This window comes from Mustelus asterias, chromosome 6 (genome assembly GCF_964213995.1).
Source record: "Mustelus asterias chromosome 6, sMusAst1.hap1.1, whole genome shotgun sequence".
Taxonomy (NCBI): domain Eukaryota; kingdom Metazoa; phylum Chordata; class Chondrichthyes; order Carcharhiniformes; family Triakidae; genus Mustelus; species Mustelus asterias.
Genome location: NC_135806.1, coordinates 66,272,246 through 66,295,481, shown reverse-complemented (window position 1 = coordinate 66,295,481; position 23,236 = coordinate 66,272,246). Strand labels below are relative to the sequence as shown.

Sequence of the window (23,236 nt, the reverse complement as noted above, 5' to 3'; positions counted from 1 at the left end):
TTTACATTTCCTCTTCATCTTTACTGGAAGCACTAACCCGCACTGATGCTTCTCCCAATGAGTTATTCTTCATCTGTTAGCCCCCACAGTAATTTCCCCGGGGGTTGGGTGGGGTGACGGGGCAGGGGGAGAGTGGTGAGCAACAAGCATCCTTTCCTCACCTGATATCCATTCATCCACACATTATAATAATGGTCTCTGTATAGCATTCAAGAACACTGGCTGTTGGTTTCCCTATCCCTTCTGCCAAAAGGCATCACCTCACACTTCTCTGTATTCAATTCCATCTGCCAATTGTCTGCCCACCCTGTAGCTGACCTGTATCAAGTTGGAGGCAATTTGTGTCATTCTCACTATTTGCCACTCTCCAAGTTTGGTATTATCTGAAAATTTTGAAATTTTGCTCTGCATTCCAATATCCAAGTCATTTATAAATACCAGAAGGAGTGGTGATTCTAGCATTGACCCTTGGGGAAGACCACGGTCTACTATCTTCAACGATTTCCCCCACTCACTGTTTTCTGAATTTAAGTCAGATGTTTGTCCAAGATGACATTAACCTCAATTTTGTTAAACAGTTTTTTATTAGGTGTTTTAGCAAGTGCTTTGTTAAAATCCATGTAGACAACATCCACAGCATTCCCTTCACCAATCTCCTCTGTTACTTCACCAAGAAATTCAATTTGTTTAGTGAAACAAATCAGCCTGTTACAAATCTGTGCTAGCTCTCATGAATTAGCTCAAACCTCCCCAAGTGCCTGTAATTTTTTTTTTAAGTACAGTTCCTAAAACCAGGCACACAACTAATGTTAAACCAGCATTGCACAAACGTTCCAGAGCACAAGGTTGCAGATACATTCTGCTGCAAAGCTCAAGTGGGGATCTTGTTGATTTAAGATAAGGTAATTATTTAAGAGGAAAAGGTGTAGGATATGATTCTCCCAGCCTGCTGTGCTGCTTTGGCAGAGACTCGAGCAGAGATCGTTTAGCGGCCTCCCTGCTGGGCACCATGGCCTCTGTAAGTCTCCAGAACTTGGCACAGAATTGCATAATTTATTTATTGAAGCCTCTGGGCCCACCAGGAGTGGTTCACTCCAGCGGGGTTTACAACAGCTCCCCACTTGTTGGTGGCCCAACCCTGCTGAAGGGAGGCCATCGAGGCCCCCCCAGGAGGTCGGGGACATGGGGGGGGATGCCCCCCCCGGGCATTGCCAGCTTGGCAGTACCAGCCTGCCCCCCCGGCACTGCCCAAAGGGCAAAGTGGTAATACCCAGGAAGCACCTTGGCACTGCCCACCAGGCAACGGTGGAGGTGAGGTTCCCGCTGCCACTCTACATTCGGTGATGACAGAGGGAGGGATGACAGAAGGAGGGAGGCCAGTGATCGGGGCTGGCAATCGGGGTGGGTCAGCCTGTCAGGGTGGGGGGGCTCGGGGCTGGCCTGGACGTGTTCGGGGGGCCAGCAGTTAAGCTGGCTAGCGATCGGGAAGTCAGCAGTGCAGGGCTACTGTGCATGCACTGATCTTGGCACTGACAGATCGGCACACGCGCAGTGATTGTTCAGCGCTATGCTGCCCGCCTCTTCAGTGGGAATAGGCTCCGTCCACTGATTTTTCACGAGATTCACCCTAGTGCACTCTGCAGAGCACAGAGTGTGGGAGATTCATTTTGAAAATCCCACTGAAAAAAAAAGCAGGATTTACTCCAGTTTCTACGTGAATTCGACACTTAGAATTTTTTTGGGAGAATTGCCCCCTCAACGTTCAATGGTTTGATTAATCTGTATTTGATTATGTTAGTCAATTCACTGATCTATGTTCACTGTGCTTGATTGCTTAAGCCTGTGGGTGGAGGTAGCGAGCTTAAGTAACTGACATCATAAGGAAGTTCTGGAAGCCTGACATGGATTCTGGCAGAAATCCTGTAATCGTTTTAAAGTGCTGTAAGTAAACCTGTTGTAGATTTATAATTACTATCACCTTTGTACTGCTCTGAGTTAAATCAGATGTATAAGGCAGGATTTTTCTCCCTCTCCATTGTGCGCTTCACAGTGGCGGGAGGCAGCGTGCCGCTCACTGGCAGCAGAACTTTATAATCCCACCATTGTCAATGGGGTTTTCTGTTGAATGCACCCCTCAATGCTGGGAAACCAGCAGTGGGGGTGTGCCATTGGCAGGACAGTAAGATTCCTCCGCCATGAATGGGGGCAGGATTTCGGCTATAAAAGTATACAGAAAACATAACATTGCAATTTTACAAGACATGGGCCCTTGCCCCAATTGAGGCCCTTAAGTTGCCAATTAATATCCACTAATAACCTTTTCCTGTGCTGGCTTCAATTTTGAGACAAGCAAAAGGAGGGGTTCTGGGATGGGGCTTAAAGCCCAACAGCCCATCCTGCCCAGGCCTCGGGCAAGAGCGCGTTGGGAGTGTGGCACCTTCATTATTGGACCAGTTTCAAGATTGGGCACATACCCTCCAAAACCCCTCACTCCCAGGCCACTCATCCCCTCCTCACCAGAGGACCCTGAACTTCCCTGTTTCCTGAGGCTCTGGGACTTAACTATGGGGACTACTTGTAGTCCGAGGAGTGATCAGTGCTCCTCATGGTTGGCACTAGAGCTGTCAGTCAGATTGGCCAACAACTCTCCATGTCAGGACTTCTACCCAAGTGAGGGACAGCATTCTTACTTGCAGCCAATTAATGCCTGAAGGTGTTATTCAGTCACTGTCTTATAAATTAGAGGTGATAATTGAAACAAACTAATTTCTCTCATCCTCTTTTGTTTTTGTCGTTCTTTTTCTGTATTTCTGTTTCTCTCCTCATAACCTACCTGGAATTGAAAATGATCTCCATAAACTATTCTTATTATCTTTCAATAATAATGACAAATTTTCTGAGAATTATCAGTGAAATTAAAGTAGGCGATCTGAATCTTCAGTTGAGAAGGTATGATCTCCCATCTGAGTCTTCCACTGCATGAGTGGAATGACTTAGCAGTCATTCTAACTTTCTACTATTCTCTAAGTACCATCTCGTGTTCTGCCTATTTCCACTTGTGTCACAAGGGAAAAGGAAAATATCTTGCAATATTCTGTGTGGGATATGTGACACAGGTGTGTCAGTGGTATATCAACATTGTAGGAAAGGCTAATTACTACTGGAATCTTATGGTATGGTATGAGGCCATCTGGTGGAAGGCTGGTTTTCTTCTCTCTATGGAAAAACACATACAATCTCTAGCAGTCAGGGGCTGAGGTTGAACAAGGATAATAGCCAAGAGAATGATACTCTTGGGATCTCACATCAAAGTCTCCTGGTACAGGTCTCCATTTTGACATTCCTGAGTCAATAGGACAGAGTCTTCTCGAGGCAGGTATCTGTCAGGAGTTAACAAATGTCACCCATAAGATGACCTCAAACCAAAGTGATTGGGGGGGTGACAATTTGAATATCTTTCTTTTCTTCATTAATCAGTGGGACACGAGCGAGTGATTGACATCGGGTAAACAGCCAGCCCGAGAACAGAAGTATATAATCGGTGCTTGGAGGGAAAGTGGGCAGTCTTCATCAGATGGAGGAAGATGGAGTGAAGAGCTTCCTAACACTCAAGTTAGTGAGCAGAAGACTGCTACCACAAGCTAGAGATATCAATACTCACTGTGCACTATGCATCCATTCATCCTCTGAGATCAATAAACCCTTCTTGTCTGTCACAAGCCATTTGCTTTGTCTATCCATTTAGCTTATAGCATCATTTTTAAACTAGTCCTCCTTAATAAATTACTTAATGAACTACTTCAAAATCTCTCTGGACCCAATTTTTAAGTAATCTGTGACTCCTGAACCTGATAACATATAAAAGCATGTGAACCTGTAACTTCAATGCAAACTAATTGCTCTGATCTAAGGGAAAATCTGTAGATTTTATTCTCAGGCAACTCAGGGCTTTGCTTTATCCACTGTAGGTTTGGCTAGTCTCCAAGCTTTTACAAAAAAAAGATTGCTAATTGAATTTAGGACCTTAAGGCAAAAATAATAGTGCAAAGAATTTGTTTAAGCTATCTTGACATGACAGAAAGACTCACCTGAAACGAAATCTCCTGCCTTTGAAAAAGATATTGCTGCTGGAGACAGTCTTGATCTGACTGGATTTCTCATACCTATAATGTGAAAAAATAATTACTATGTGGGTTAATTGTGATCCTTTTGTAAAAATGCCAAAGCAAAATCTATATCCACATAAAATATTGAGTATTACTTCAGGACTAAGATTTGCTGCATTTGTCAGATACTGGGCAGATCAGAGGTTGGGGATTCTGCAGTCAGTAAATCACCTCCTAACCTGCAAAATCCATACCATCCACAAGGCACAGGTCAAAGGTGTGATGGAATTGTCTGGATGAGTGAAGCTCCAACAACACTCAAAAAGCTTGCTCAAAACTCTATCCAACACTTCAACAATCATTTCCTCCACCAAGACGCACTACAGCACCGGGTGGCATCTACAAGATGTACTAAAGTTATTCAACCATCTAGAAGGACAAGGCTGGCAAATATTTTTTGAACACCACTATCTACAAGCCCCCGCAAAGTCTCACACCATTCTGACTTCAAACTATATCAATGTTCCTTCACTCTCACTGGGCCAAAATTCTGGAACTCACTCTCTAGCAATATTGAGGTTTTACCTATACATATGGGTTGCTGTGGTACAAGAAGGCAGCTCACCACCTTCTCAAGGGCAATTAGGGATGGACAATAAATTCAGCCCTTGTTAGCAATGTTCATTTTGCTCTGTCTATAGCAGGAGTTCCCAAACTGGGTTCCGCAGAACCTAGGACCTCTGCAGTGGTTCCGCGGTTGGTTTGGCCGTGGGTCCTGAGGAAATTGGGCCATGTGAGCACGAGAAGCGCCGAGGTCATGGGAGCCCCCAAGAGGAGCCAAGTCACATGGGGGAGGGGGGGGCTTGAGAAGAGCGAAGACCATGTGGGGTGGGGGAACCAAAGAGGAGCCAAGGCTGGGGGGAGACCTGAGAAGTGCCAGGATCGATGGGGCCCGGGAGGGCAAGGACGTGTTGCATGTTAACTGGAAGGGCACTAACATCCAAGCGGAGAGATTTAATTATGCAGTTCAGGTGGACTTAAAAGAATGAGGCAGGGGGATGGGATCCAAAGCAGTACGACAGCAAGCGAGCAGAAAATGGAAGTCACAGATTTAAGTCAATCGAAAAACAATGTTGCAGGAGGGAGGAAATGTAAAAAGACAAAATGTACATTGAAATCTGGAGTAAGTATTAGAGCTGAGGCTAGGTGTTATTAGGGATCAACAAATAAGGACGGAGAGAAAGACAAATCAGTAAGACTTATTGAAAGACCTTATACCTAAATGCACGCAGTATTCGAAATAAAGTTGATGAGCTGACAGCACAAATAGTGGCAAATGGGTATGACCTGATGGGGATTACTGAAACATGGTTACAAGAGAATCAGAACTGGGAGCTGAATGTCCAAGGATATTCAATATCCCAGAAGGACAGACGACAAGGAGTAGGAGGTGGAGTTGCTCTATTGGTTAAGGATGACATCAAAGCTGTATTCAGAAATGATATTGGTACCGGAGACCAAAATGTGAAGTCAATCTGGGTAGAAATAAGCAAGGAAAGAAACACATTGCTAGGAGTAATTTATAGGCCCGCCAACAGTACTTCAGAAGTAGGGCATAGTATAAATCAGGAAATAAGAAGGGCTTGTGGAAAGGACACAATGGTAATTATGGGTGACTTTGAACAAGCATATGGACTGGATTAACCAACTTGGCAAAGGTAGCCCTGAGGAAGGGTTCACAGAGTGCATTAGGGATTGTTTCTTGGAACTGCATTTTATGGAACCAACCAGAGAACTGGCTACTTTAGATCTGGTATTATCAAATAAGAAAGGATTAATGAATGCCCTTGTAGTTAAGGATCCACTTGGAAGGAGTGATCACAGCATGATGAGAATGGATGAGAATATAGGGGGCATGGGGTTAATAAGTTTGCAGATGACACCAAGATTGGTGGCATAGTGGACAGTGAAGAAAGTTATCTCCAATTGCAACGGGATCTTGATCAATTGGGCCAGTGGGCTGACGAATGGCAGATGGAGTTTAATTTAGACAAATGCAAGGTGATGCATTTTGGTAGATTGAACCAGGGCAGGACTTACTCAGTTAATGGTAGGGCATTGGGGAGAGTTACAGAACAAAGAGATCTAGGGGTACATGTTCATAGCTCCTTGAAAGTGGAGTCACAGGTGGACAGAGTGGTGAAGGCATTCGGCATGCTTGGTTTCATCGGTCAGAGCATTGAATACAGGAGTTGGGACGTCTTGTTAAAGTTGTACAAGACATTGGTAAGGCCACACTTGGAATACTGTGTGCTATTCTGGTCACCCTATTATAGAAAGGATATTATTAAACTAGAAAGAGTGCAGAAAAGATTTACTAGGATGCTACCGGGACTTGATGGATTGAGTTATAAGGAGAGGCTGAATAGACTGGGACTTTTTTCTCTGGAGCATAGGAGGCTGAGGGGTGAACATAAGAAATAGGAGCAGGAGTAGGCCATCTAGCCCCTCGAGCCTGCCCCGCCATTCAATAAGATAATGGCTGATCTGATAGTGGTTTAGTTCCACTTACCCGCCCGCTCCCCATAACCCTTAATTCCCTTATTGATCAGAAATCTATCTGCCTGTGACTGAAGCATATTTAACGAGGTAGCCTCCACTGCTTCAATAGGCAGAGAATTCCAGAGATTCACCACCCTCTAAGAGAAGAAGTTCCTCCTCAACTCTGTCCTAAACTGACTCCCCCTTATTTTGAGGCTGTGTCCTCTAGTTCTTGTTTCCTTTCTAAGTGGAAAGAATCTTTCTGCTTCTACCCTGTCTAGCCCCTTCATTATCTTATATGTCTCTATAAGATCTCCCTTCAGCCTTCTAAACTCCAATGAGTACAGGCCCAATCTACTCAATCTCTCCTCAGAAGCTAACCCCCTCATCTCCGTGATCAACCTGGTGAACCTTCTCTGTACTCCCTCCAAGGCCAATACATCCTTCCGCAAATAAGGGGACCAAAATTGCACACAGTACTCCAGTTGCGGCCTCACCAGTACTTGTACAATTGCAGCAAGACCTCCCTGCTTTTACACTCCATCCCCTTCGCGATAAAGGCCAACATTCCATTTGCCTTCTTGATCACCTGCTGCACCTGCAAACTGAGTTTTTGCGATTCATGCACAAGGACCCCCAGGTCCCTCTGCACAGTAGCATGTTGTAATTTTTCACCATTTAAATAATAGTCCATTTTACTATTATTCCTTCCAAAGTGGATAACCTCACACTTGTCAACGTTATACTCCATCTGCCAGATCCTCCCCCACTCACTTAGCCTATCCAAATCTCTCTGCAGACTTTCCGCATCCTCCACACAATTCGCTTTCCCACTCATCTTTGTATCATCCGCAAACTTTGTTACCCTACATTCGATCCCCTCCTCCAGATCATCTATGTATATGGTAAACAGTTGAGGCCCCAGCACCGATCCCTGTGGCACGCCACTAGTCACCAACTGCCAACCAGAAAAGCACCCATTTATTCCAACTCTCTGCTTCCTGTTAGATAGCCAATCCTCAATCCACGCTAACACTTTACCCCCAACTCCGTGTACCCTAATCTTCTGCAGCAACCTTTTGTGAGGCACCTTATCGAACGCCTTCTGGAAATCCAAAAACACCACATCCACCGGTTCCCCTCTGTCAACTGCACTCATTACATCTTCATAAAAATCAGTAAATTCGTCAAACACAACTTTCCCTTCATGAATCCATGATGCGTCTGCTTGATCGAACCATTTTTTTCCAGGTGTCCTGCTATTTCTTCTTTAATGATGGATTCCAGCAATTTCCCAACTACGGAGGTTAAGCTAACCGGCCTGTAGTTACCCGCCTTTTGTCTACCTCCTTTTTTAAACAGTGGCGTCACATTAGCTGTTTTCCAATCAGCCGGCACTTCCCCAGAGTCCAGCGAATTTTGATAAATTACAATCAACGCATCCGCTATTACTTCTGCCATTTCTTTCAGTACCCTGGGATGCATTCCATCCGGGCCCGGGGGCTTGTCTACCTTTAATCCCATTAGCCTACCAAGCACTACCTCTTTAGTAATAGTAATCGTTTTAAGGACCTCACCCCCTACAGTCCCACGACCATCAATTTTCGGTAAGCTATTTGTGCCCTCTACCATGAAGACCGACACAAAAAACTTGTTTAAGGCCTCGGCCATTTCCTCGTTTCCCATTATTTAATCCCCCTTCTCGTCTTCTAAGGGTCCAACATTTACTTTAGCTACTTTTTTCCTTTTTATATATTTGTAAAAACTTTTACGATCAGTTTTTATATTTTGTGCTAGTTTAGTTTCATAATCTTTCTTTCCTTTCTTTATCGCTTTCTTAGTAGTTCTTTGTTGTTTTTTAAAGCTTTCCCAATCTTCTAATTCCCCACTAGTTTTGGCCATTCTGTACGCATCGGTTTTTAATTTAATACTCTCCTTTATTTCCTTAGTTATCCACGGCTGGTTATCCCTTTTCTTACATTCCTTTTTTATCACAGGAATATATTTTTGCTGAGTACTGAGAAAAATCTCCTTAAAAATCCGCCACTGTTGCTCAGCTGTCCTACCAACTAGTCTGCGCTCCCAGTCTACATTAGCCAATTCTGCCCTCATCCTATTGTACTCCCCTCTGTTCAAGCAGAGGACACTGGTTTGGGACCCTACTTTCTCACGCTCCATTTGTATTAGAAATTCAACCATATTGTGATCACTCATTCCAAGAGGATCCCTCACAAGAAGATCATTAATTTTACCTGTCTCATTACACAGGACCAGATCCAAGATAGCTCGCTCCCTCGTAGGTTCTGTAACATACTGTTCGAGGAAACTATCCTGACAGCATCCTAAGAACTCGTCCTCAAGTCCACCGCGTCCGACTTGAGTCAACCAATCAATATGCAGGTTAAAATCCCCCATGATTATTGCTGTTCCATTTTTGCACGCATCCATTATTTGCTTGTTTATAGCCCGACCCACCTCAAAGTTATTATTTGGGGGCCTATAGACCACGCCCACCAGTGACTTTCTCCCCTTACTATTCCTTATCTCCACCCACAACGATTCCACATTATGTTTCTTAGAGCCTATATCGTCTCTCACTACCGCCCTCATGTTATCTTTAATTAACAGAGCTACCCCACCTCCTTTTCCTTCCTGTCTATCCTTCCGAAATGTCTGATACCCCTGGATATTCAGTTCCCAGTCCTGGTCACCCTGCAACCACGTTTCTGTAATGGCCACTAGATCATACCCATTTGTACTGATTTGCGCCATCAACTCATTCACTTTGTTTTGAATGCTACGTGCATTCAGGTAAAGTGTCTTTATGCTAGCCTTTATATGGACCCGATTTGTTAGTGCATTCTTTTGATTGCACGCTCTGTCCCTGCCTGTCGCAAACTGGTTATCCTTCCCCAGACCATCTCCTTGCACTGCGTTGACCACCTCCCTTCTTGTGTTTGTCACCTTTTTTACTCTGCCTGAGCCCTTGACTCCTTTAACTAGATGAATGTCCCCATCATTAACCCTCACTCATACCCTCTCCTTTATCTTTGGGTGACCTTATCGAGGTCTATAAAATAATGAGGGGCATAGACAAGGTAGATAGTCAATATCTTTTCCCAAAGGTAGGGGAGTCTAAAACTAGAGGGCATAGGTTTAAGGTGAGAGGGGAGAGATACAAAAGTGTCCAGAGGGGCAATTTTTTCACACAGAGTGTCTGAAACAAGCTGCCAGAGGTAGTAGTTGAGGCAGGTACAATTTTATCTTTTAAAAAGCATTTAGATAGTTACATGGGTACGATGGGTATAGAGGGATATGGGCCAAATGTGGGCAATTGGGATTAGCTTAGGCGTTTTTTTTTAAAAAGGGCAGCATGAACAAGTTGGGCCGAAGGGCCTGTTTCCATGCTGTAAACCTCTATGACTCTATGATAGAATTTCAAATTCAGATTGGAAGTGAGAGGACAGAATCACATACTTGAGTTTTAGCATTGGGCAAGGATAATTATGCAGGCCTAAGGAAAGAGTTGGCCCAACTGAACTGGGCAAGAGTATAAAGGGGAGGATGGTAGAAGAATAGTGGCAGTTATTTAGGGAGATATTAAAGACATCTCAACTAAGATACATTCCCGGGAGGGAGAGGAATTGCAAAAGCTGAAAAATCATCCATGGCTTATTAAGGAAATCAAGGATAACCCCATAAGAGCAAAAACAAGAGCATATATACTACAAAAGTTAGTGGCAGCATGGAGTATTGGGAGAACTCCAAACGCCAACAAAATGTGACTAAATACAATATCAAAAATGCTAAAATGGACTGTGAAATGAAGCTAACTGAAAACATAAAGACCAACACCAAAAGTTTCTATTAGTATATAAAGAGGAAAAGAATGGTGAAAGTAGACATTGGCTCTTTATTAGATGGAAATGGTGGGGTAATAATGGGAAACTCGGAGATGGCAGAGGCACTAAAACAATACTTTGTCTCTGTCTTCACAATAGAAGATAATAATTCTGTCCCAAAAACTGCAGTTAATACAGTGGAACTTGGTGAAATTATTGCAACCAGGGAGAAGGTACTCAGTAAACTGAGGGGTTTAAAATTAGATAAGTCTCCGGGACCCAATGGGGGTAAAGGAGGTGACAGCAGAGATAATGGATGCATTAGTTATGATATTCCAAAATTCCCTGGATTTGGAAAGACATCGGTGGACTGGAAACATGCTAATGTGACACCCTTATTCAAGAAAGGAGAGAGGCAAAAAGTGGGAAACTACAGACCAGTCAGTTTGACCTCTGTGGTGGGAAAGTTGCTGGAGTCAATCATTAAGGAGAAAATGACTGAGCATCTGGAAAAGCAAAGCTCAATTCACCAGCGTCAGCTCGGTTTTGTGAAGGGAAATCTTGTTTGACAAACCTGCTAGAGTTCTTTGAGGGTGTAACCAGCAAGATAGATAATGGGGATCCTGTGGATGTGATCTCTCTGGACTTCCAGAAGGCATTTGATAAGGTGCCACACAAGAGACTGATCCAGAAGGTTAAATCCCAAGGGATTGGGGGTAAGAGTAGTGGCTTGGATTGGGGATTGGCTGACTGATAGAAAGCAGAGGGTTGGGATAAATGGGTCCTTCTCCAGTTGATAATCTGTAACTAGTCGGATCCCACAGGGTTCAGTTCTCAGCTATTTACAAGCTATATAAATGATCTACAAGCAGGTACAGAGCGAAATTTGCTGACAACAAGAAAATAGTTGGGAAAGCAGGCTGTGATGAGGAGATAAAAAGTTTACAAATGGATATTGACAGATTAGGGGAATGGGCCAGGATCTGACAGATGGAGTTTAATGTGGATAAATGTGAGGTTATCCTTTTTGGCCAGAAAAATAAAAGATTCAAAAGACGTCTGTGCAGAGGGATCTGGATGTCCTTGTGCATGAGTCTCAGAAAGTGGGTATGAGGTGCAGAATGTTACAAGGAAGGCAAGTGGAATCTTGGCATTTATTGCAAAGGGTCTAGAGTATAAAAATAGAGAAGTGTTGTTACAATTGAATAAGGCATTGGTGAGACCACACTTGGAGCATTGTGTTCAGTTTTGGTCACCTTCTTTGAGGAAGGGTGTGGTGGAACTGGAGATGGTTCAGAAGAGGGTCACTAGATTGATTCCAGATTTGAAGGGGCTGTCATATGAGGAGCGGTTGAGTAGCTTGGGCTTGTACTCACTGGAGTGCAGAACAATGAGGGAAGATTTGATTGAGGTATGTAAAATACTTAATAAGATTGATAAAGTAAATGTTAACCAAATGCTCCTCCTTCTGGAATAGTCTAGGACAAGAGGTCATAGTTGTAGAGTAAGAGGGGGGAGGTTCAAAACAGAGATAAGGAGAAGCTACTTCTCACAGAGGGTTGTGAATCTATGGAACTCACTGTCCTAGAGTGCAGCAAATGCAGAATCAATGAATTAATTCAAGAAAGAGGTGGTTAAATATTTGATCAAAAGCAGGATAAAGGGCTATGGGGAAAAGGCAGGGAAGTGACGTTAGGATGAGATGGAGATCAGCTGTGATCATTTGGAATGGAGGAGCGGGCTCAAAGGGCTGAACTGCCTACTCTCGCTCCTAATTCCTATATTCCTATGAGCCAAGGTCATGAGGGGAGAACCCAAGAAGAGCAGAGGCTGAGGGGGCTCAAGAAGAGCCAGGTGTAAGGGGCATATAAGATACAGAAACATATTTTAAGCTTGCTTTTACATATTTGTTTATATTGTGCAGTAATCATTTCTTGTGGTTTAATTCTTCAATATAAAAAGTTAGCATACAGATGCAGTAAGCAATCAGGAGTGCAAATGGATTGTTAACAGGTTGGATTATAAGACTAAAGAAGTCTTACTATAATTATACAGGGCAGTTATGAAGCCACAGCTGGCATATTACATGCAGCCTGGGTCATCTTACGCAAGAAAGACATATTTTCCCTAAAGGGAGTGCATTGAAGGTTCACTTGACTGTTTCCTGGGATGAGGGAATTATCCTGTAAAAGAAATTGAGTAAACTAGGCCAATATTCCCCGGAGTTTAGAAGAATAAGAGGTGATTGATGCGATGAGCCTGAGACCTGGATTCAGTAACACAAGTTGAATGACCTCACTTGAATAGTCAAGGGCAGTGAATGTTTCCCCAAATGCAAAATTCCACCAATTGTGTCACCAGTCTCGCATGCTGTTCAATGCGCTATAACCCCACCATTCACCTACCAACAATCTCTTATCAATCACATCCCAAAGCTAATATTCATAGCTTCACCTCATTCTTATATGCTTAGCAATGCTACAAGCCTCATACCCACATCTCTCAGCCTGCTCACGCTGTCAGCTGTTCAAGCATGGAAGCCCAGGAAAGAATAAAGAACATTCTTTCCCTGATGGAGAAGATGGCAGTTGCCATCATTGAAACAGTCATCAAGGTTGTACCTAACAGCGGATCTGAGACCAGAAAAAATGACGGTATCCTCATACTTAATTCTCCATTGGACAATCCACTTCCTCCATCCTATATTCTCTATTATTTCTTTCATGGGATGTGAATGTCAGTCGCCTGGGCCCCAACCTCCAGAATTCACTCCCTAAACCCTGCGCAATTCCACGTCCATTAAGATGATGCTCCTTAGAAACTATCTTTATGATCAAGCTTTTGGTCTTCTGCCCTAGTGTCTCATTTTGTGACTTAATGTAATATTTTATTTTATACTGCCTCTGTGAAGTGTCTTGGGTGTTTTATTACACTCAAGGGCTATATAAATACAAGTTGTAGTTGTTGATGATAGCTTGGAGGCAGGATTCTCACAATGAGCTACCAGCACAAGCAGGCTTAATAGACCAAAAGGCAAGGTTAGCCAGAAGTCAACTCTACAGAAGGTGAGATCACATGTGATTTCTGCTGCATAGGACTCAGATAAGGAATGCAATGTGGAAGGCTACTGTGTGTGTAATTGGTGCATTGATTACAGGTTTTATGCAGACCTGCCAATGTCAAGCTGCATGGATAGGTCTTATATGAACATAGCGCTGGAACAAAAGTTGTACAACAATGGTACTACTCAAGATCAATGTACTATTTATATCTTCTCCCATGGAGTGGTAGAGCATAGTGGGTGATTTGTGATTACATTTTTCAATTATTTCTATGAGGAGATCTTGGGGCTACTTTGAAGTAGCATTGAACAAAAAATTCAATACAATCAAACTCTGCCCACCCTTTCCTTCCCAAGACATACCACATTGAAAAAAACCCACTGATAAATAGATTATGAATAGATTATGTACTTAAACCTTCATCACTCAAATCACCTTTAACTGTTCAAATATGACAAAACAATTTTAAATATAAAAGCATATAATTTTGTGCATTATGCATTTTATATGGTAAAGAGTCATGGTGAATTGAGTAAAATTATGGGAACATATGTAAATGAATGAATCCGGGGATAATGATACAGCTATATTAGACCCTCGTCAGACCCCACTTGGAGTACTGTGCTCAGTTCTGGTCGCCTCATTACAGGAAGGATGTGGAAAAGACTGAAAGGGTGCAGAGGAGATTTACAAGGATGTTGCCTGGATTGAGTGGCATGCCTTATGAGGATAGGCTGAGGGAGCTCGGTCTTTTCTCCTCGGAGAGATGTAGGATGAGAGGAGACCTAATAGAGGTACATAAGATGTTGAGAGGCATAGATCGGGTGGACTCTCAGAGACTTTTTCCCAGGGTGGAAATGGCTGCTACGAGAGGATACAGGTTTAAGGTGCTGGGGGGTAGGTACAGGGGAAATGTGAGGGGGAAGTTTTTCACACAGAGGGTGGTGGGCGAGTGGAATCGGCTGCCGTCAGTGGTGGTGGAGGCAAACTCAATAGGGTCTTTTAAGAGACTCCTGGATAAGTGCATGGGACTTACTTGGATGGAGGGTTATAGGTAGGCCTAAAAGGTAGGGATATGTTCGGCACAACTTGTGCGGCCGAAGGGCCTGTTTTGTGCTGTAGTTTTTCTATGTTTCTATGTTTCTTCTAATGAGGAAAAACTGTTACCACATTAACCAATTAAAAAGCAAAATACTGCAGATGCTGGAAAACCAAAATAAAAACAGAAGTTGCTGCAAATACTCAGCAGGTCCGGCCGTATCTCTCTCTCAAGAAACAGTGTTCATGTCTTGATGAAAAATCACAGACCTGAACATTAACTCTTTTTCTCTCCAGAGATTCTTCCAGCTGTGTATTTGCAGCATTTTTTTGTTTTTGAACCACATTCATCAGTTTTCCATAAGTTAATTTCATTAATTGCAAACTCACTTGTAAAAAGCTTGGTTCTCCACTCCGCACTTCCAAAGGTGCTTGCAAGCAGCTGGGGTTGATGTATGGTATGTCAGTACAATTTTCTTCTGATAATGTGAAATGAAAGACATTATTAAACTTGCGTTTAAAACAATACGTAATAAAAATATTAAGATGTATAGTTGTTTTGGTATGACTCTATTAGATGAGCAAAATTACTACCCATCACAATGGTCCTCTTTAAAGTGAGCATTCTTCATGTGTGCGCTTGGTCAGCAGGTACCAGGAGGCTCTTTGATTATATGAGGCTAACAGCATGTATTCAACCAAATATTCACACATCTGCACCCCGCAGCAGGGTAACATGTACAGTGACTGGGATTGACATCTCTGGCTGATTTTTTTTAGTCTGTTGCTAACAGACTCTGAAGCCTGTTGTGCTCTATTACAGTTGCATTGGAGAAAATCACAACCCAGTAATTAGGTCTAATACTTTCTTAGCGTATATGGCTCACTACCAGGCCACATGATACCTTTTCAATGAGACACTGGAGAAGCCAGAACCACAGGTTGACAGGGTCCTCATATTGGAATTTTTCTTTCCCATTGGAATGTATCAATCTATTGTGTATTTCAAAGTATCCCTTTAAATGGGATTAATTAAACCACTGCATCACTACTGACCAATCCCTTAGCTTCATTTGGCAGTTCACTTTAGCTAAGCTTGTTTATGCCCTCATAATTGCCCTTATTTAAGTTTAAAATACTCGTCTTGGACCCACACTTCTCTCCCTCAAACTGTAAAATTCCATCATATTACAATCACTGCTATCTAGGGGTGCCTTCACTATGAGGTTATCAATCAATCCAATCTCATTGCACAGTACCAGGTCTTGTAGAGCCTGTTCTCTAGTTGGCTCCAGAACATGCTGTTCCAAGAAACTATCCCAAAAACAGTCTATGAACTTCCTGTTATGCTACACAAAGTCCAATCTGTGTCTCTCCTGCAGCCATACCTCTGTCATGGCTATCAAATCAATTTATTTATTTCCATTTGTGCTATCAGTTCATCTGTTTGTTTCAAATGCTACATGCATTTTGTTGCTTGACTAGTCTGTGGGACAGTTCTCTCAGTTTTGACATAAGGAATCTCTTCCTAAAGCTGCACACCAGGTTACTAAATGATGCCCCTTCTTGTTGATGAAGCGGTCTAATCTCTCTATCAGTGTCTTTGATAGCCACATGGGTGTAGTCCACCACACCTTGGGAATCTGACAATAGACATTGTGTTTATGAGGCTGGGTCTGTTGAAAAGCTGATGAAGTCAGTCACCCTTGCATAGAGGACAACTGTAATGCGTGGACACATTGGTGAGCAGCTGACTGAGATATCCCACAGAGGTCAGCAGCAGAGCACTGAAAGGAACCAGAGTAAAAGAAGCTGACCGTTGGCCACGGTAACCTTTACTGTAGGCCTGACGATGGTTAGTTCAAAGGGCCAAATCAGCATTTGGCAGAGCACAGGTGTCAGTCACTATACCTCGGACAGGCAAAGTCACCTCTTGCACTAGTGCTCCGACATTTCCAGGAAGGTGAGACTGTTGTGATACAAATATTGGTTTCTCCTTTGACATTCAACTCTCCTCAGTGTCTGGCTACACAGCTTCTGTCTTAATTTCCTTCCTGTTGGTACTGCTTCCAGTCAATAGTCACCAGGTCATGTGAACCATTCTTATTTATTATCCAAGAAAATTAAAATTGATCCCCTTTACAATTAATGTGAACTCTTAGAAGTCCTTGTCAAACATTCATAAAAACAATTAAAGATTCCAAAGACATTTTTAAAGAAATTATAAATTGTTCTCACTGCACTGCTTTTATATCAGAGGCCATCACAATTGCAGGTATGAGGGAACTGCACCCATGTCAAATGGCAAACTTCTTCTTGGAGTAATTACTCAAGCCTGGTTGAATGGATTGATACCCTTTTAGTGGCAGATTTGTGCCAAGGCTCTGTATGTTCAGCAACCATACCCTTGCTTCCTCCTCACTCCTCGGTGCAGATTCATTTCCCTAAGGTTTATCTGGTCGGGGTAATGCAAAAGTGTTCACACTTGCAGGTTCTTAAACGTTTCCCGTCTTTCTGAGGAGTCTACTGCTGTGTTCCCTATTGCAGTGACCTGGCATGGTTTGCACAAGCTTCAAATGCCACAAGACCCCGTCAGAATTCTAAAATGGCTGTTTCAGCATCCTTGGCAATGGAAATCCTGATGTCACTCGCTGAGTGTGTCAGGTCATGACTCATCCCACTTCCTGCACTGGTCAAAATGGCCAATGCTGGAAATGGAGGTGGGAATTCCGAAGAAGTACCCGTCCACATCTTTTCTTGCCCACCCAAAGCAGTTCAGCCCCACATCAGGGAAAATTTAGCCCAGGGTCTCCTAAAGATTCTTCTGACTTCATGGTGCCTATTTTTTCCAAAGGGGCTTAAATTTCCTTTTTTTTTACATTTTCATTTGTTGCATCGATACTATTTTAAAGCTAGTAGACAAGAATTTCAAGTGGTTGCAAATAAGTGCACCACCCACTTTGGTCTCAATTCATACCTCTCTTGATAGGATGCAAAGATTGGGAAACAGGTGGCTGCAAACTTATATTCTCCTGATATAAAACAGTGCAGTCCCCATAAAAATATTGCACATGTTATCCATAGGCTACAAAATTAAACTAAAGAATTGTGACCTCGAGACATCACATTACAAAAATGATTGCAATATGAATCATTGCATTGTCAGATTGTGGTTTACAAGATAACTGCTGAAAAGTACATAGAGTTTATTACTTATAGCAACTGTCAGTCCTGATGGCACTAATAAAAATAGTTCACATATCTACTGCAGTCCATAACTAAATTGACAGATGGGGCACTTTGCATAATCAGAGAATTTATTAATGTTGCTGTGCAATAATACTCTGTGGAATCAGAGAGCAAAAGTCACATGTGAAATCAATTTTTGCTGAAAATCACAGATACAAAATTAAGGGCAGCGAATTAATTACTGGGAACTCATTTATTATCAGAAGGTAATATATTAAGTTAACCATACTTAAAACTATCAAATGATCATGTGGTTACAGATTTAACTTTAGATGTGTTCTTTTTATTTTACTAGCTCTGTATACAAAATTCCTGATGTTTCAGCAAAGGAGGATATAAAATTGATGAGGAACGAGAATACAACAGTAGGCATGTAAGAGACATAAAAGCAAGTTGTAAATGGTTCTATAGGTACGTAAATTGGAAGTGATTAGTGAAATTAAATATGAGTCTATTAGAGGCAGAGATGTGTAAAATTATAAGCGGGAACAAGGAATTGTCAGAGACATTAAACAACTATTTTGAATCTGCAGAAGCCACAAAAACATTTCAGAAATAATAGGGAACCAAGGGTCCACCGAAAATGAGGAGTTTTTAAAAAATCAGTGTAAGGAGCAATACTGGAGAAATTAACGAGCTTCGGTGGTGACAAATCCTGAGGACCTGCGGATGTTCCACAACTGAGGGTTTTAAATGAGGTAACTCCAGAGACAGTGGATATATTGCTTTCAGTGTTCCAGAATTCCTCAGATTCCAGATGAGTTTTCTAGGATTGGATGGGAGTAAACATAACCCCATTATTTAAGAAAGGAGAAAAATAGAAAATGGGGAATCATTGCACAGTGAGCCGAACATCATTAGACGGAAAAATGCTAGGATCTATTATAAGGGACATGATAATAAGGCACTTAGGAAATATGATTAAGCAGTATCAACACAGAGTTATGAAAGGTAAATTATGTTTCACAAATCTAATAGAATTTTTTGAGGATGTAACTAGTATGATAGATAAGAGGGAACCAGTGGATGTAATGTATTCAGATGTTCAAAATGCATTCAATAAGGTGTCAAGCAAAAGGTTACTATATCAAGTTAGGATTCATGGGATTGGGTTAATGCATCAGCATGGGTTGAGGATTGGCTAATGGACAGAAAGCAGGGAGTGGAAATAAATGGCATTTTCGGGTTGGCAGGCTGTACACAAGAGCACAAGAAGTAGGAACAGCAGTGGACCATACAGCCCGTTGAGCCTACTCTGCCATTCAATATGATCTTAGATTATAGAATCCCTACAGTGCAGGAGGAGTCCATTCAGCCCATCGCATCTGCATCGACTCTCTGAAAGAGCATGTTAACCAGACCCACCCCACTTGGCTTCAGCTCTACATTCCAGCCTATTCTCTGCATCCCTTAATTTGCTGAGACCAAAAATCTGTCTTCCAGCCTTATACTCTGGGATTGAGAATTCCAAAGCTTCACAACACTTTGGAGTGAAGTATTTTCTCTTCATCTCAATACTAAATGATTGGCCTATCCTGAAACTGTGCCCCCATGTCCTAGATTCCCCAAGCAGTGGAAGCAACCTTTCAGTTCCTAGCCTGTCAAGCCCCTGCCAAATTTTGTAGGTTTCAATGAGATTGCTTCTCTTTCTTCTAAACTCCAGAGAATACAAGTCCAATTCATTCAGCCTCTCATCGTAGGCCCCCTCATCTCAAGGACCAATTTAGTGAACCTCCCTATACTGCCTCCAATGGAGGTATATTCTTTCTTAAATTTGGAAACCAAAATTGCACACAATACTATGCAGTTTCACCAATATGCTGTACAATTGCAACAAGGCTGGAATTAGCATGGTATCACAAGTACTTAAGCCGCAGCTATTTACATTCAGTCCCCTCCTCTAACTCATTGTAAAGTATCAAAGTTTGTTTATGCCACAAAGTTAATTTGGAAAGTAAGCGTGAGGAGGCTGCAAAAAAAAATGCAAAGAAATAAAGTAATGAAAGCAAAATACTGCAGATTCTGGAAATCAGAAATAGAAACAGAAAACGCTGAATAAACTCAGCAGGTCCGACAGCATCTATGGAGAGAAACAGAGTTAACGTTTCAGATCTAAATGATCCTCCTACAGAAGGAATGCAGTAAGATTGGGTGAGTAGGCAAGAATATCGCAGATGGAATAAATAATGTGGTGAAATGTGAAGTTATCCAGAAAATTAAAATAGCAGCATATTTTTAGAATGGTGAGAGACTAGGAAATGTTTGCATTCAGGTGGACCTGAGTGTCCTTGTGCATGAATGATGGAAAGTTAACATGTACAGCAAGCAGGTAGGTAGACAAATGTTATCTTAACTTTTGTGGGATTATTGGACTAAAGAACTCTAACAGCAATTGCACAGGACACTGGTGAGGCCGCATCTGAAATACTGTATATAGTTTTGGTCTCTTTGCCTAAAGAAGGACATGCTTGCCCTAGACATGTGCAACTTAGGTTCACTTGACAAGTTCCTGATATGAGGAGATGGTCCTCTGAGGAGAGATTGAGTAGACTGGGTGTTTATTTCCTGGAGTTTAGAAGAATGATAGGTGATTTAATTGAAACACACAAGGAGAGTAATAGTGTTGAGAGTGGGGGTTCTCAGTGACCAGTTAGTGCCATTGCTACAGGGTGGCCATTGCTATTAATGGCCCCTCCCTGGATCAAAAGACTGCCCAAAAGGAGCCCCCCACCACCATCCCCCACCCAGCGACCACTGAGGAGCTGCCAGATTCTCTGGATGATCTTCGTACATGGAAGTTAGCCCCCGATGCGGGAAAAATGCAACGTAGGTTATTCAGCTTAGCTCCGGGCAAATGGCTCATCTGCTATTTTTCTGCCACTGGCAAAATGGCAAGGCAACAGGAAAAGGTCAGGCACACCACTTAATGCCATTCTGTGCCTTCTTGTTTCCCAGCCCATCTCCAAAGGCCTGGTATAAATCAACCCTGGGTCACGGTCTTAAAATAAGAGTTTGGTCATTATTAGGCTGGAGATGAGAAGAACTTTCTTCACTCTGAATCTTTGGAATTCTCAGCCCCAAAGGGCTATGGATGCTCACATGGTGAGTATATCCAAGAATCAAGTTGATAGTATTTTAGCTATGAAGGGAATTAAGGAATCTGGAGACTGTGTGAAATTAGTCATGATCTTGTTGAATGTTGAAGAAGCTCCGATAACACTTGTTCTTATTTCATCTGTTCTTATCTTGTTTCTGATTCTTCTCAACATTAAAAACTGTGTGATTGTGATAAAAAAAACCTTTCTGCTTTTCTCATGGCACAGCTGTAGCTATGTTTTTTAGGAAGTACTAGTGATTAAGCAGCTTGTTAACTGCTTCAAGTGTGAAAATGAGAATTAATGCAGGTACACAGTGATCAGGTGGTGTCAGTTTCTGAGAACACATTTATAAAACATAGCTTTGACAAGGAAAACCGTGATGCATCTACAGGTTTGGTGTACAGAAACAGGTACACTTTAATAATTATTCCTGAAGGAGAGAAGTATGATCAAATATTTACAGACAAGTTGTTTGCAGTGTATGCTGGGGAACAGACTTGCACAGGATATGTTTGTTTGCCAGTGCTGACTTTAAAGTCTTTAAAATGTTTGCCCCCATTTTTTGAGGTAACTGTGCGCCAAAAAAAAAATAGTATCTGACCTCCTTCTGAACACCATGGACATAAAATGTCTTCCCATCAAATTTCAATTTACTGACATCAAACCTGGAAAAGAAGAGAGAAATGAGAAGCCTGACAACTAAAATTAATCAAAACTTTATTACTCCCTGCACATGTAAAATGTGAAAAATATAATCAGTTTATTGGAAATTCATCAGATATTTCACAACACATAAGAATATAGAAACAAGCACCATTCATCCCCTTGAACCTGCTCAGCCATTCAGTTAAATTATGCCTGATCAGTTATGCCCGATCATGCACACACGGGGAGAATGAGCAAATTCCACACAGTCACCCACAGTGCCATCGTGCTGCCCTGTAGATCCGTAGGCCTGAATACCAGTACGATGTCACAGTGGTTAGCACTGCTGCCTCACAGTGCCAGGGACCCGGGTTCAATTCTGGCCTCGGGTCACTGTCTGTGTGGAGTTTGCACTTTCTTCCCGTGTCTGCTCTGGGTGCTCCTGTTTCCTCCCACAGTAGCAATGGTTGATTGACCATGCTAAATTGCCCCTTAGTGTCAGGGAATTAGCAGGGTAAATATGTGAGGTTACGGGAATAGGGCCTGGGTGGGATTGTGGTTGGTGCAGTCTCGATGGGCCGAATTGACTCCTTCTGCATTGTAGGATTCTTATGATCTCACAAAATCTAATCAGTCTCAGTTTAGAAACTTTCAACCAATCTGAAATAAATAAGAATGAAACATTTATATTTATGTAGATTTTTTTACATCACCAGCTTTTTGAAGGTCTGAGTTCCATCCTTCTGATATCACTCTTGAACTATAATTTTAAGTTCATGCCCATTTGTCAGCCACTAGAAAAAAATCATTTCTTTCTCCCTACTCTGATCAAAACCTTTAATCATAAATCCAACTATAACTTCACTTAATCTTCCATATTCAAGAGAATGCAAGCCTTGGTATTGCAACCTGTGATCACCATTTAACCCTTTTAGCCCTAGCATAATTCTTTGCCAGAGCCAATTTCCTTTGGTCCCCAGTGGTAACCTCATCCTGTCTGATTCTTACAGCCAGGAAATCACCTACTGCCAGCTTTCCAGCCTTTTTGGTCTGGAAGCAAGCAGTCTAATGAGGGCTGGCTGTTAAAATTGCCCTTCTCAGATGGGCACACTGCTTTGATATTCAGAAGCTAAATTCAAACCCCACATTTCAAAAGTACCTCATTAGCTGCAAAATGTTTCAGGAAATTCTAACAATGTAAAAAAAGTCTCTATAAATATAAATGTTTCATTCTTATTTATTTCAGACATGAATAGGACGTTTATGAAAACATTCTGTTTGTCCTGGTTTTCCTATGACATGTGAAATAGGTATTTAATAGGATTGCCAAAATCTTGTTCTCATACTTATGCCAATGCTGCTCTTGAAACAGTTTTAAGAAGGTGAGTAAGCATGGCATCACAATTAATATCCTTTTATTTTGCTTCCTTCTGCAAAACAACAATGCTGACATCAGAAACTCCACAGAATGGGAGGTTCAAATTGCTACTTCAGCTTTCTGTGGTAATAGGTTACAGTTAGCTCGAACACTTGATAACATTTGGGAGCAGCCAGAAAAATGAAATTAAACCAGATGACTGACAGCAAAACCACCAATGAAGTGATTAAAAACCTTGTGTAACATTCTATGATTCTGTAAAGATAACTAATCTGGT

General features: G+C 42.1%; 1 protein-coding gene across 1 annotated transcript in view; it reads right to left on the bottom strand.

Annotated features, from left to right (window-relative positions):
• frmd3 (FERM domain containing 3) overlaps positions 1-23,236 on the bottom strand; it is a 202,122-nt gene that overhangs the window by 24,067 nt on the left and 154,819 nt on the right. The window contains exons 9-11 of the mRNA XM_078215399.1: positions 21,538-21,601; positions 14,980-15,068; positions 4,089-4,163 (exon numbers count right to left, since the gene is read on the bottom strand). Coding sequence (XP_078071525.1) covers positions 4,089-4,163; positions 14,980-15,068; positions 21,538-21,601 — 228 coding nt within the window. The remainder of the gene's footprint in view (positions 1-4,088; positions 4,164-14,979; positions 15,069-21,537; positions 21,602-23,236) is intronic.